Source organism: Rhineura floridana, chromosome 2 (genome assembly GCF_030035675.1).
Source record: "Rhineura floridana isolate rRhiFlo1 chromosome 2, rRhiFlo1.hap2, whole genome shotgun sequence".
NCBI classification, from domain to species: Eukaryota; Metazoa; Chordata; class Lepidosauria; order Squamata; family Rhineuridae; genus Rhineura; species Rhineura floridana.
Window position 1 is genome coordinate 30,970,587 of NC_084481.1, and position 13,950 is coordinate 30,984,536.

The following is a 13,950-nucleotide window of genomic DNA, read 5'->3' on the forward strand; positions in this document are numbered from 1 at the left end:
CTTATCACCCCAAATCCCTCTCCTTTTGCCTTTATCCGATCTCAACTGAAATGTTTAAATACACAAAGCCACGCTTGTTCTTCATCCTAAGTCCTTCTCCCCCATCCCACTCCTGCTTTTTTCTCTGCTGGCATTTAGATCATAAATTTCCTTCTTGGAGGACTTGCCTGTGTTGCTGTGTTACTCTGCCAAGTGCAATTTACCTGGATGGCACTGAAGACATAAATTATCAGTATGCTCAATCAATATATACAGTCTTTCAGAAATTCATTGTTGATGAAACCTATAGAAAGAAATGTAACTAGTAAAGCACATAAATGACAATGTTAGAGTTTTATTACAATATTTTATTATGTGTCTCTGTAAGGAAAAGACCAACAACCATATAAAAGCTTACAAAGATGGTTAACCTCCAACACTATAAATGTGTTAATGTGACAAAAGAAGCTCATGATTCTGCATCTTTATTGACTTTTACAGAGGGAAGGAAGAAAAGGCCTCAGCAATGGCCTACCAACGATACAACTTTCGAGGAGAGACATTTACAATTGTTGTCAAGCCTTGATGTTTTAATGCAAGCTAATAAACCTGGCTTGCAGATTTAGATGTGAAAATCACACAACTAGCACCATCACATTAATCTTTTTACACTTCCCTAATTTTAGTGGTCTTGACCAGCAATGACAGGAAAGTATAGGAGCACCCTTTTTTTAAAAAAAGCAACGCAGTCCAGCAATAACATTATATTAGTCTGTTGACTCTAAGGGCATTCACTTTTTCGGATGGACTGTACTCTCTTCATCATTAATCAGTACAGAAACAAAACAATTTGACCAGATGTAGTCATTGGTTCTTCCAACTTATTTCGATTTAGCTTTCTCTGTGTGAATCATCAAACCCATCCCAGTTTCTGTCCATGTTGAGGTAGTTGAAACGGGGAATTCTCTCTAGCTTTGTGAACTGCATCTTACAATGGAGGGTAAACTTGGATGCTGGAATCCGTCAGTGCTTGACTGGTGGGCACGCGTTCAACTAAAATTACAGTTTTGCTGTACTGAGTGTTGAAGTTGTAATGTAGCACCATGGAGATATTGTTGGAAGATGAATGTTCAATTTTGGTGAAAGAAAATAGAGCAGAAGGCATTTTGCTGTATTTTGTGTAAAGAGCAAAATAAGAAAATGGTAACCCTTTTTGTCAATTTTTCCTCTTTTTTTTCCCCTCTCTAGAATTTTTTGCAAATAAATAACTGGGATACAGTTCATTTGACTCTTAACAGCTGACACAGTTAAAACAAGAAGAGCAAAGATGGAGTGTGAATTTGTTTGTTGGGGTTCAGAATGAGCATGATTCTTGGTTTATAAGAAGCAAACTGGGCCAACGTCCACACCGAATTCCTGATTGGGAGCACCGATATCAAAGGGTGCAATATCTATCACAGGCAACCTCATAGTCTTGCGTGTTCTGTACTCGAAGACTGTTTTACCCCATTCGTCAGTGTGTTTCTGTGAAAGTAAAACAGAAAGTAATTTCAAAACTATTCTCTTAGAGACACTTCTGAATAATATCTATTGGATGTGGACCCATTTTTAGACTGTGTAACACAAAGGTCTGCACCAATTTTCTGTGTTTGGTTGAAAGTGCTTAGAAAGCTCCCTGTGAAGAGAAACCCCATCTTTTACAATCATGGGAATGTTTCTACATGCATTTTGTTGAATGCACATTGAAACTCTGTGCAAATTTCTGCATCAAATGCACAAAAGTCTAAAAAAGAAGCTTGTGCGCCTATGGACATTGTGACCAGGGCTTGTTGCACCTCCCTGCTCTATCCACAGTATAAGCCCATACTGGTGCAGGGAATTGCCAGAACGGGGCTCAAGTTGCTATTGTTTATGTCTAAAGTAGGGGCACAGCTGTGAATTTCTACTGAAACAACAAAAGTTGCAGTTGTTGAAATGCCCTATAACATCCTTCTCCCTTCTTTGGAGAACATATAGGTATAGATCTCAAATGGTGTGATCCAGCATAGTATTCTGTCCATATAAGTAGTAGTCTTGAAGGTTGCAGCCTATACTTTTTGAGGCTTCAGTCTCCCAACTATCTCATAACAAGGTTGCAAGAGGAAGGATGGAAGAGGAAGCACACGTGACTTAATATGTACAAGCTGGGAGCAAGACCCATTGACCTACCTCATTGAGTAGACATGCATGGGCACTGCAAAATGACTAGAACTAAAAACTAGGTATGCAGAACTATTGAATTCTGGGTACAATGGTAACATGCTTACTTTTTAAGAGTTTTTTCTCAGTGCCAGAATTAGACTACATATTGTTCTCAATCTCAGAGGAGTACCAGTCAGAGCACAGCCGAGCCACTAAGGGCTAGAAGTGAGCCCAACACTGCGAATGGTTGCAGTTATGCCAGGACTACTGGCTGCCCCTACAGCTCACTTGCATCCACTGCCAGAGCTCCTGCAGCTGCCAGAGAAGTGGAGTGGAAGGGAATTGGGGAGGGGATCTGGAGGTAAGTGGAAGAAATGGGGACTCGGGTAGACAGAAGAGGGTTTGGGGTGAAAGCAATCCAAATATGGATTGACATAAAACTAAGCCCTCTTTCCCCTGTTTTTGGTAAACATTGTCTGATCCTACCGGATCAGACCAAAGGTCCATCTAGTCCAGCATCCTGTTCTCACAGTGGCCAACCATGTTATTTATTTATGTATATGCTACTATCTAATAAAATAAAACATAAAACACCATAAAATGTACATGCCGATGGGAAGCCTGCAAACAGGACATGAGTGGAACAGCACTCTCTCCACTTGTGATTCCCAGCAACTGGAATTCAGAGCATATGACCTCTGATAATAGAAGTCATACATAGCCATCATGATGTAGCCATTGATATCCTTCCCACTGATAGCCTTATATGCCAATCCAATTTGAGCCAATCCAATCTGATCTGGAGGTAGCTTGCTTTTCACTAATCTTAGACCTGTTACAGAAGATGGGATGTGTCTATACACAAACCTACGTGTGGAATCCTGAGTAAAAGTTTTTGCCACCCTCCTAGCCAACGCTGTACTAATTGTTGAATTGGTGTTCCAATTTTGACTCTGGGAACATGTGAAAATATTTTGCAAATGCAAATGATTAGGAGTTTTTGCATCAGCGTAGGTGTGTAAAATGAAATGCATAATGGAAAAAAGGAACTGAATCTCTGTCTACAAAAAACTATTTTTTTGCAATGCTGAAGTTCTGTTTACTTACAGTACAGCCATCTTCCAGAACTGTGTATGTGAATTTGCTGTTTCCTTCTGCCTTGATTTCGCTGTCAGTAGAACTCATAAGCTTAAGTGCTCTCTTTACATTTCCACTGGCCTCATCCATGTAAGCTATACTGTTTTTGCAGTGATAGGTGATATTCTGAGAGGCTCGACTAGAAAGAATTCTAAGGAATGCCAATTGAACATCTGCAACTTCTTCTGGAAGATCTGGATCTCCGTAGCTGAACTGTGGTGCAAACACAAAAGGTTGTTTATTGTATAACAACTGATTCACTGAAATCATTCACTCGTTCTTCCAGCTCTAGAATTCATTAGACTGGTGGTGCCCCCATACCTGTGGAATTCATTCTCCCATGAAATGTGTGGCCCAGATCTTCAACAGTTTTAAGATAAATCCTTCAGATCTGCCTCTGCTATCTCCCCCGCTTTTTAAATCCAATAATTTAAGTTTAGAAATGAACACAAATATATGAATACATATACACACAATACTATATCTAAAATACATAGTTATTTATATTAATTATATAATTAAGTCTGATAAAAATGTTCACCCTATCAGTATCAGAGCCCTGATATTGGCAGGGCAAGGGCCACAGAAGCTGTTGCAGTGGGAGGGAGAGGGAATCCGACAACCAAGATCAGAGCTCTCTACTCACTTGCGCGCGCACACACACACGCACACACGCATGCACGCACGCACGAACGCACGCACGCACACAGACAGAAAGACAGACAGACAGAGAGGAAGATCTGATGCATACTCCAATGCATGGATGCCCAGGGGTCATTGGATCGCAGGGCCCATAAATCATTCAACTACCTATTTATTTAATTTAATAAGAAATGGATACAGAATTAGCTTTCTTGAGAAGCAACTTAAATACAGTCTCTAGTCAAGGCTACTTGTCCAAATTATATAGTTCTTCTTACCTGGAAGCCTCCATTCATAGACTCTCCAAACCAAATATGTTTCTTTTCAGGTCCTGTGATTGTCCACCAATTCTTCTTGGGAACACTAATGGGATTGGCACTGATGCATGATTCTCCAGTTTCCATATTGCAGTATACTTTAATTGCGTCTAATTTGCAACCTTGGTTAGGATCAATCCAGTACTCCCCTAAAGTGGCATAGTAAAAAGACATTCTTTACTTGACCTATGTAGGAATTAGATTCGTCATTGTTTCTGAGGCAAATCCCTCCGTTGCCTAAATGGTTAAGGTGGGAATAATGCAAACCTAAACAATAATATTACTTTACACTTGTGTCTTTTCTTCAGTCTGATTTCACTGAATGACAGCCATCCCTCTTCCTCCTTTTTAGTTTTTTTCTATTACCAGGCACACTGAGTACTTTGGTTACATGGTCACAGGATCCTAAGCCCAATCACTCTCCGGATTTTCCCTCAACCAGGCCCTGAAACTACACCAGCCCAGGAGCTAGCATAGTTAATTCCCTCCCACTGTGGTTAGTGGGAGGGTAAAAAAGAAATGGAAAGAAAAAAAAGTTAGAAAAAGCTGCCCTCTCCTGCCCTGGCACCTACTAGCCAGCAGGGATTGGGATATAACAGTTGCTCTGCCATGGATTCTAACCCCATCCCCCAAATTAAAGGATTGCTCTGTAAGTCTCCATCAATGTGTTCATTACAACGCTGTGAGGAGAAAAGCACATGCAAGCATCCATGCTCTCTATTGTTTAATTAGATGTTAACTTGTATTTGTGAGAATTGCAAGTCTTTTCGCATATTGTATCCTCAGGGCAAATTCATTGTTAGACAAATCAGAAACAATTTTGCAAAGTGTAAAGTTCTGCTTGCTCCCTCTGAAAAGTTTTCTCAATAACCTTTATAACTTTTAGCCAGCATTATCTATCTATAATCTGCCCTATATCCATGCATCTGCTATTTCTAGGTATATCAGTAAAACCACCCAACTAAGTCATACTCACAGCAGACCCATTGAAATGAATGGACTTAAGTTTGTTATGTCCATTGAATCCAATGTGTCTACTCTGAGTATGACTGAGTTGGAAACAATCTATTATATCCAAGACACAGATAAAATATTATTACTGTGATACTATATTAATTTGGCACCCATTAGGCATCAGCCGCTAGGCAATTTCTCCTTCTCTCCTCTTCATGGAAATATCTAATATTTTGCATTACATGGTGCAACATTGTTGATTGTCATTGATGAAGAAACACATGGTGTACTGAGGGCATATCACATTTTGTATTACTTGATGTTATCAGAAAGAGAAGAGAGAGAGATACACGGAGTGGTGACAGGTCTGCATCTGCAACAATGCTCGGTTCTTCACCTTAGACTGCATATTTCTCAAGGGCCATTTCCTTCTCTATATTCTAGGTAAGAATAGAAAGGAACATACCACTCTTAAGTTCAGGATGACAGAACTTCAGATCTCTGCAATTACGGGCTGGGTTTTTCTGTGTGCCGTCGGGGCTAATGATGTTTTCAATTTGGTTATTGATTGATTTCAGTGAACTCAAAACTTCACTCATGGCGATTTTGTCATCATCTGGCTGATCTCTGTAGTAGCTTGGTCCTTTCTCACCAGTTAAACCCATGATATCACCGCCGCCACCACCACAACATGGACCAGGAGCTCCAGGTTGACCAGGAGGCCCTGGAGGACCACCATGACCAGGGGGACCCTATAAAATAAAATCATTCCCCCAATAAATCCAAGAAACACTAAAAAAGAGATTCAATGTTACTAGCACTTTTAGCCTTGTTCTGCAAAACATCATACTGATTATCCCCACAGAAGTTTGGACTCAATATTTATTCATTTATCAAGCTTATTTTTGCTTGATCTTGCATGTGGCTCATTAGATAGGAAGGGCTTCAGACTAGTCCTCTTTCCAGTAACGTGTATGTGCAGAACTGTACCTTGTTCAGCGTCATCCAATGGAAAGAACAGATAAAATAAAAATAGCGTTCCAATATTGATGAAATAGACAAGAACCTTCTGACACCTGAGATGATCCTTAAGATCTATGAATCTATATAAATTTGAATGTTGCAGTCAACTGAGTGAGACACTTTCACTATCGTTCTAAGTGGCCCTGCACACATGTGTGGTCATCTAAATTGGTTATAGGGAGGTAGCTGTCTGGCTAGCACCAATTACTTTCCACACTAAAAGACTGGTTGTCATAACTGTGGTCCTGCCTCTTTTTTATAGAGCTATTAAGGCAAAGATATTTGCCTGCATTTCAGTATAGTTAGGTGTGTATACTAAGCTCTGTGGCTTTTAATTTCATCACTCTTTATTGCGCAACGTTGTTCAGATCCTTTTTAGCATGGCCTTTATCTCACTCGTTTTGCTTATCAAGTCTTGTGCTAGGTTCCCTGACTGGATATACAGCTTTCCAGATGATGTTTCTCACTTTTCATTGTCCTAAAGAGTGTTGATTCCCTTACCGAAGCTCCAGTTTCACCTCTGCCTCCACGAGGACCTGGAGGACCAATGGGACCTGGGTATCCACTTGTACCATCTTTTCCCGGTGGACCATTTGGTCCAGGGGGACCCTAAATAGTACACAAAATCAAGCATTATCTGCAATGACCATATATTGTGAAGTACTAAAATGAAATGACATAGGTTTAGAGGCCATCAGTTGTCTCTTATTTATCTAGCCATAATTTGAGCATGCACGATCAGTTTAGACTGAATAAGGAGACTACTTACTCTAGCACCTGCAGGTCCTGGGCTTCCATTTGGACCTTGGGGACCCAAGGCACCCTGTCAAAAACAAGAATGACATTGAGGTAGTAAAATCCAGTTTTGACATTTCTCTCCCTATATTGCATCACCTGCTTTTTTGCACTTGCTACAAGATCTGCAATCCATAGAGGATGAATATATATCAGCAGCTATTAGCCATGCTAGGAAAGTGGAACCTCTAACTCCAGAGGCAGAATCACTCTAAATGCTAGATTTTTGGACAAACAGGGGAGGAATGCTCTTCTTCATATAAGCTTCTAAGAAGGATCGCTGTTGGAACAAAGGTAGTAGCTTATCAGCAAAGAGACTGAACTATGGATCTGGAAGTCTCCGGTTTGCCTCTGCCATGAACTCACTAAGCGGACTTAGGATAAGCTTTGTTGTACTGAGCTTAAAGGTTTTCCTATCTTCTAAATATTAAAAGGAAGTCTGCAGTGCTGATGAAAGGTGCTGCAGAACAGTTATTGTATGAGGTCTGTGCAAATTAACTTGCAAAGAATAGGCACGAGAAAATTCCAAGAACAGACCTTTTTCCAAGTCAGGAAATTTGTACTCAGAATTCTCATCAGTGCTGGACCCTGGCAGTGCTGGACCCAGTGCTGGATCTCTTGCCAGTGCTGGACACTGGCAGGGTCAAACATAAATACAGGGGTTCTCTATTTTCATTATTATGGTTTTGTATTGATCCATAAGCTCTGATAATGGGCATGATTTAGAGAGCCAAATGTTCTCAAAATCAGCAGGACTGTAATGGTACCAGTGGCCTTAAAGGGAGATCACACAGGGATTATCTCTTGGTTTCAGGGTTGGGCTCCTTTGAGTTTTGTACTGATGTCACTCTCATCAAAGAAAGCTGGTCGCTCTTAAGTCCTGTTAAAATCAACAGGACTTAAGTTGGTTGTGTGACTAACTTTTTACATTGATTTCAATATGCAGTTTTCAATGTTAGACCTACTCAGGGTAGACCCATTGAAGTTGACGGACATGGCTAACTTGGGTTCATTAATTTCAGTGGGCGTACTCTGACTAGAACTTAGTGGAATACCACCGACTGGGACTTATGCATAATTAACTTTCTCTGGGCTGGAGGCATGGTACATACATGGCATCAGAAAACTGAAATGCCATTTTAATTTCTTTGTATATATTTTATTGTTTTAAATATTCTTATGAAGATCTTATGAATGGGTGGTCTATAATGCCAGAAATAAAATAAAAATAAATACATAAAATAAATGTGCAGTAAGGAATTTCTTTCATGCATTGCTTCCAAGGATTTAGGAATGTGTCAGAAGGTTCACATTTACTCCTACAAAAATGAAACAATTATATTCTAAAGTGATATTGCTAAGCATGTTTCGAATGTGAAACATATCTGAGACTCAAGCAACAGAGTGGGAAATCCCAAAATATCTGCAATCTCACTCCTGGTTTCTTCCAATTAAACATACAACTGTGTATCAGTTTTAAGATGAAAATTGCTGGATCGTGCATCCATTTTAATATAGGAATATTGAATATTAAATATTCTTGTCAAAGTTATGTATTTCACTTATCTTTGGGATCATATAGACAATCCAGCATTTTTCTCCTATGCAAGAAAAACAAGAGAGTTCTAAAAACTTACAGCTGGACCAGGGGATCCTGGGTTACCAGGGAATCCTCGATGACCCTTGAGCCCATTGCTACCACGTTCGCCAGCTTCACCTTTGTCACCACGTGAACCAGCAGGACCCTTTAGAAATACATTGGTAAAGAGTTTTTTAAAGTACATTTAGGATCAATGAGAATTAGCAATATATGATGAGCTGAAGTTCTAAAGTGGAGACTTACAGGACCACCACGAGCACCAGCAGGGCCAACAGGGCCAACTGGACCAGAAGGTCCCTATAAAACAAACAAACAAACAAACAAACAGACAAACAAACAAACAGGATGTGCATTAGGATTACATCTACGTCCAGCATAAATTTTCTGGATATAAATTGGGTGTATCAGAGTACAGGGTAAATATTTAAATCCCAACTAGTACCATTATGCTCCTAAATATACCATTGAATATAATTTGCAGTTATTGCTTCAATGACTTAGATTTTCAAAGGCATCTACATATCATAGTTTTACACAAAGCATACTTATATCAGTTTGGAGTATATCACTGGATTTAGCTTTGCATAGTTTGTTATTGGCAAAAATGATACTAGGTTGTTTAAGAAACCAGATTAATTTATTTCAGTGGAGGAATGTTTTCAGCATTTCAAAGGAAATGGCATTACAAATATGTAACTCAATTTGAAACTTGAAAATCCCTGATTACAGATATTTGCAGGGTCCCTCCCCCAGTATGTGATGACTCTGTAATTGCTTAATAGTGGGACCAACTGGAATGAGTTCACCTAAAGAAAATCCACAAGCACTGAATGGACAAACTAAATCACTTTGTAGAGTATCATCCTCTCTGTGGCATTGCTGATAGGTTTTCCCTTTTAAAATTAAAGGTTGCAATGTCAGGTGAGGGTGGATAAAATATGGCATATTGTTAATACTCTGCTACTTTACTATCACACAGATGATAAGCAACAACATAGAAGGTGGCATTGTTTTCATACTTACTGCATGTCCTCTTTCACCTGGTTTTCCAGCTGGACCACTGTTACCTGGGGGGCCAAGATGACCTGGAGCCCCTGGTAAACCAGGAGAGCCATTTTCACCGCGATCACCCTGAGGAGAAAATCAATCACAGCCAATGTGAGGAATACATTTATTTTCTAAATGACAAGTCAATTCAACTCAGGCAAATGCTACTGTTGATTAGGCCTTGCAGCAGCAGCCACAATCACTGAGATCTCAAAGCCCTTCTCACCTTTGGTCCTGGAGATCCATCCCGACCTGGCAAACCATCTGATCCAGAGTTACCCTGAGAAATATTGGATAAGAAGTGTTTAAATGTAAGAATAGAGGCCCAATGGGAAAAACTACAAAAAAGTAAAGACCTAAACATTTGACAGGTGGTATTTCTACAAAAAGTTTAACTTTGAAATTATCATGGTTAAAAAGACCAATCAAAGATGTTGCCACTGCACTTCTAAGATTGCTCACTTCAGGATGAATGCAGCATCACATGGTGTTATGCATGTGTGAATAGGTTGTCACAGATACATCCAAAGTCAAACTCATTGAATCCATTTACATATTCAGCTGTGAGTCTGAATTAAACAGTAATCAAATGTAGAGAAATCAAATGTAAAGGTGCACAAACCAGCCTTTAAGGCCCAGGTCAACTTTCAGGCCCTACCCTACCCTCCACAGAGCTAGCTGGTGCAGCTGATTGGCCCCAGAAGTGCAGGATGAGCCATACCACAGCCAAGCAAAACCCACATAGACATACCAGAGGAAACGTCTCCAGGTCTTCCTCCACCCAACTCTGACAGACATGAATGGGCCTCCAGTACGCAAGGACCCTTGTCTTATATAGTAATAAAATTTAAATAAGTCAAGCAATGTATATGCATGCGTGTGAATCAGCCTTCAGCTTCCTACAAAAGGAACTTTAAGTACTTTGTAGTCTCTGTATTAGGATGTACAACAGGATGAGTGAATGAGATAAATTTGTCTCACTCTGGGCGGACAGCACTTCTAGGTACAGTGAGTGTTTATCCCTAGGATACCACTAATATGAAAACATTCACTTACGTCCCTGCCTGGTTCTCCAGCTGCTCCATTAATGCCAGGTGGACCTTGTCCACCGTGAGGTCCTCGTTCTCCTGGGCTGCCATTGGATCCTGGTTTGCCATCTTCACCCTGCATTGGAAAAATAGATGGACTGATGACATACTGACTTTTGTTAAAAAAAAGGTTCTGGTAAATTCATAAGTTGCTGAGATGCTGTTATTGGACAGAGCAAAAAGCTAGTTGCTAACAACAATTAACAACATATTCATTCATCTGAAGTGACTGAGCTTTAGCAAAAGGTGGAAGAGAGCTAGCTCATGCACACATCAGTTCAAGCCAAACATTCAAAAGCTCAAAACTTTTGTTCTGTTAGATATTTTGAATGATTTAAAATAATGGAATAAGGCCTTACCTTTGGACCAGATTGACCAGAGGGGCCTGGTAGACCTCTCATGCCTGGCAATCCTACAATACCACGTTGCCCAGGCGGACCCAAAATTCCCGCAGGACCTGGTGTACCCTATGGAACATAAATCCCATAAACAAATTTGTATTTGTATTTATTTACTTATCGTAAATTGCTCTGGACAATGAATGCAGGGCAATACTGTAAATATTTAGCTACATATGTAGAAAATGGGTTTTGAGGCAGAGTATTATCTATGTTTATATTGCAGAACATGTTCAGCTGAGCAGAGATAGTATATGTGGAAGTGTACTCAATGCATTGCAGAGCATAAAGGAGACCATTTACAGGTGGACACGGGCACACAGAGGCTTTCCCTGGCACCACAGAGTCCCCTTCCCTCACTGAAATTAGGCTTAAAAGAAGCATTCCATTATAGCCATTAGAATAGGTTGCAGTGTGTGCTTGGTTGTAGTGTGTGTGTGGTTGTGAGGCAGGTGCGTGCAGCGTCCCCCTTTAGCAATGGGAATAAAACAGCCAACAATGGTCTGTGGGTGAAAACAGGCCACAGCTTTATTGATTAAAGCACATAAACAGGGTTGGCATGGCAGTAGGGCAGGGATCTGCTTCATTCCAGCAGCCCATGCTGAGGGAATGCTGAGTTATCCAACGAGCAGCTGGCAATCACTATTGAAAGTTGGCCAGCATTAGACTCAAGTGGGTAGCACCCAAGGGACCTGTGGTCCCGCTGACCAACCAGTTGGGGGTGTGTGAGCTGGATGAGGTGATGCCCCTCCTGAGCAAAGGCCATGGCCAGCGAGTACCCCACTAGGCCCTTTATTGGAGTCCCTATTCTGGGCGTTCCCTATATGTTTGATCCTGCCCAGTCCCATTTCCACAGAATTTGTGACAGAAGCATAAGAACACCTAACAATTACACAGCAAACCTCTGAGGGATAGGCAAAAAAGCCTGCTCAATTGAGGCCTGATTTGATTGACAGGAAAAAATCCTATCTGCCCTGTCAACCTGTGAGCCTGTTAGAAACAGCTCAGTGACACACTAGAACTGAGGGAGGGAGGGTGGATGGGAAAGCCAGTGCACGGAACTGGTGTTCGGCAGTTCCGGTCCTGTCCCCGCCTCTTTGTAGCTCTCACGGGATTGCCAAGGACTACAGGCAGCCCTGCGAGAACATGCATGGTTGGGAGGAGGAAATTCCTCCTCCTGTCACTAACTGGGGCTGCACTCTGCCCCACAAAAGCACCCTGCGCCAAGGGCACAAAGGCTTGGCTTCTCACAACAGTTTCTCCAGTGCGCAATTTGACTTAACCTGAGAGGCTCATATTACAAAGGGTGAGTGATATAAAATAAAATATTCAGAGAGGAAAAATTAAGATTCCTTTATGAGGTATTCTAACTGTATTTTTCTATAACTTACTCTAGATTTAAAACATCAATCGACCAGTTCTATACCGAGTAGGATACATATATATTATATGGTATAGGTGTGTGGGTTTTTCTGCAAATATATACATTTTTGTGTGTATATATATATATATATATATATATATATATATGTAAGTAAGTGCAAATGGTCATACTTGACTTTCGCTCTATCTATAGGTCATATTCACTATATTCATCTATAGGTCATATTAATTAAAGTCAACACTGAAAAGGAGCTAAGTAATATACAGCCAATAATTATTCATATTGTCCACTGAAGAAGACCTGCTTTTGGTTAGAGACTTAGTCTAAGATTAGACTGTCTTGACAGTGTGCATTGTTCTTTTACAAAGTCCTCACAATAGGACTCCCTTGTGAAGCTGCCATGTTCAGATACATAGGATAGTGAGAAATCATGTTTGCTATGCAGGCTTTCCATCTCTCTATGGATTGATATTTTGTTTATTTTGGTTGTTTCAAATCATGTTCAACTGTGTTATTTATTAAATTTACATTAAAATTATATTAATCATTTTCAGGAAAACTGTACATATTTCACTGTTTTTTTAATCTCTATTTTTAAGTAAGACTCAAATAATGTACTTACTGGTTCTCCTCTTGAACCTGATGGACCTTTTTCACCGGGTTGGCCAGGCTCACCTTTGGGACCAGCACCACCTGAGGGACCAGGGGCACCACTAGAACCAGCTGGACCAGGAGGCCCATCCTTGCCTGAAGGGCCTGCATTGCCAGGTGGCCCGGGGCTACCCTATCAAGCAATATTTGAAAGTGATGCTTGAAATACAATATTTGAATTAACACTCATAACATTTCAAAAGAAAGGAGAATATATGAGTAAAAGAGATAAACTTCCTCGATTTAGACTGCCCTCTTCCCTCAAAATAACTCGAACATAGTTATGATTGTCGTCTGCAAACACATTAGCAAGTTTCATATATAAAAAATACAGAAGAGCTACTTTTAGGGCTACAGGAAGAACAACATAATAGTAAATGGGCTTTGTTAGCAGAACTTAGTTAGCTGTTTTTAAAAAACTCTCTTTTTAAAAATATATTTGGTCCTTGTCCTAAGTCCCACTGGAATTGGCTTCAGGGATCTTTTTTTGTTTGCAGTGTGGATTGAATTCAAGCTGGTTTGCAAAAGGAACATTTTCCTTTACAGAAATGGCTTCAACTCAAGCTGGGTTGCAAAGAAACAAAGGAAAGAATTGGGACCAGACTTGGTGTGCACTCAAAATTCTTGCCTTGGATGTTAGGTCACCTGATATCATGACTGACAGGTGGACAGCCATGTCTGTCTTTCAGGGTGGCCCATGGAGGGTGGGTGGGGGCTTAGAATCTGTCCTGCTGGCTGGTTCCTGTTCCCCACC

The 13,950-nt window shown here is 40.5% G+C and overlaps 1 protein-coding gene across 1 annotated transcript in view; it reads right to left on the minus strand.

Annotated features, from left to right (window-relative positions):
* Positions 1-326: 326 nt before the first annotated feature.
* COL3A1 (collagen type III alpha 1 chain) overlaps positions 327-13,950 on the minus strand; it is a 109,232-nt gene continuing 95,608 nt past the window's right edge. Inside the window, exons 39-51 of the mRNA XM_061608233.1 lie at positions 13,168-13,329; positions 11,123-11,230; positions 10,732-10,839; positions 9,902-9,955; positions 9,652-9,759; positions 8,872-8,925; positions 8,666-8,773; positions 7,003-7,056; positions 6,735-6,842; positions 5,677-5,962; positions 4,218-4,405; positions 3,268-3,510; positions 327-1,503 (exon numbers count right to left, since the gene is read on the minus strand). Of these exons, the coding sequence (XP_061464217.1) occupies positions 1,357-1,503; positions 3,268-3,510; positions 4,218-4,405; positions 5,677-5,962; positions 6,735-6,842; positions 7,003-7,056; positions 8,666-8,773; positions 8,872-8,925; positions 9,652-9,759; positions 9,902-9,955; positions 10,732-10,839; positions 11,123-11,230; positions 13,168-13,329 (1,728 nt within the window). The 3' untranslated portion in view covers positions 327-1,356. The remainder of the gene's footprint in view (positions 1,504-3,267; positions 3,511-4,217; positions 4,406-5,676; positions 5,963-6,734; positions 6,843-7,002; positions 7,057-8,665; positions 8,774-8,871; positions 8,926-9,651; positions 9,760-9,901; positions 9,956-10,731; positions 10,840-11,122; positions 11,231-13,167; positions 13,330-13,950) is intronic.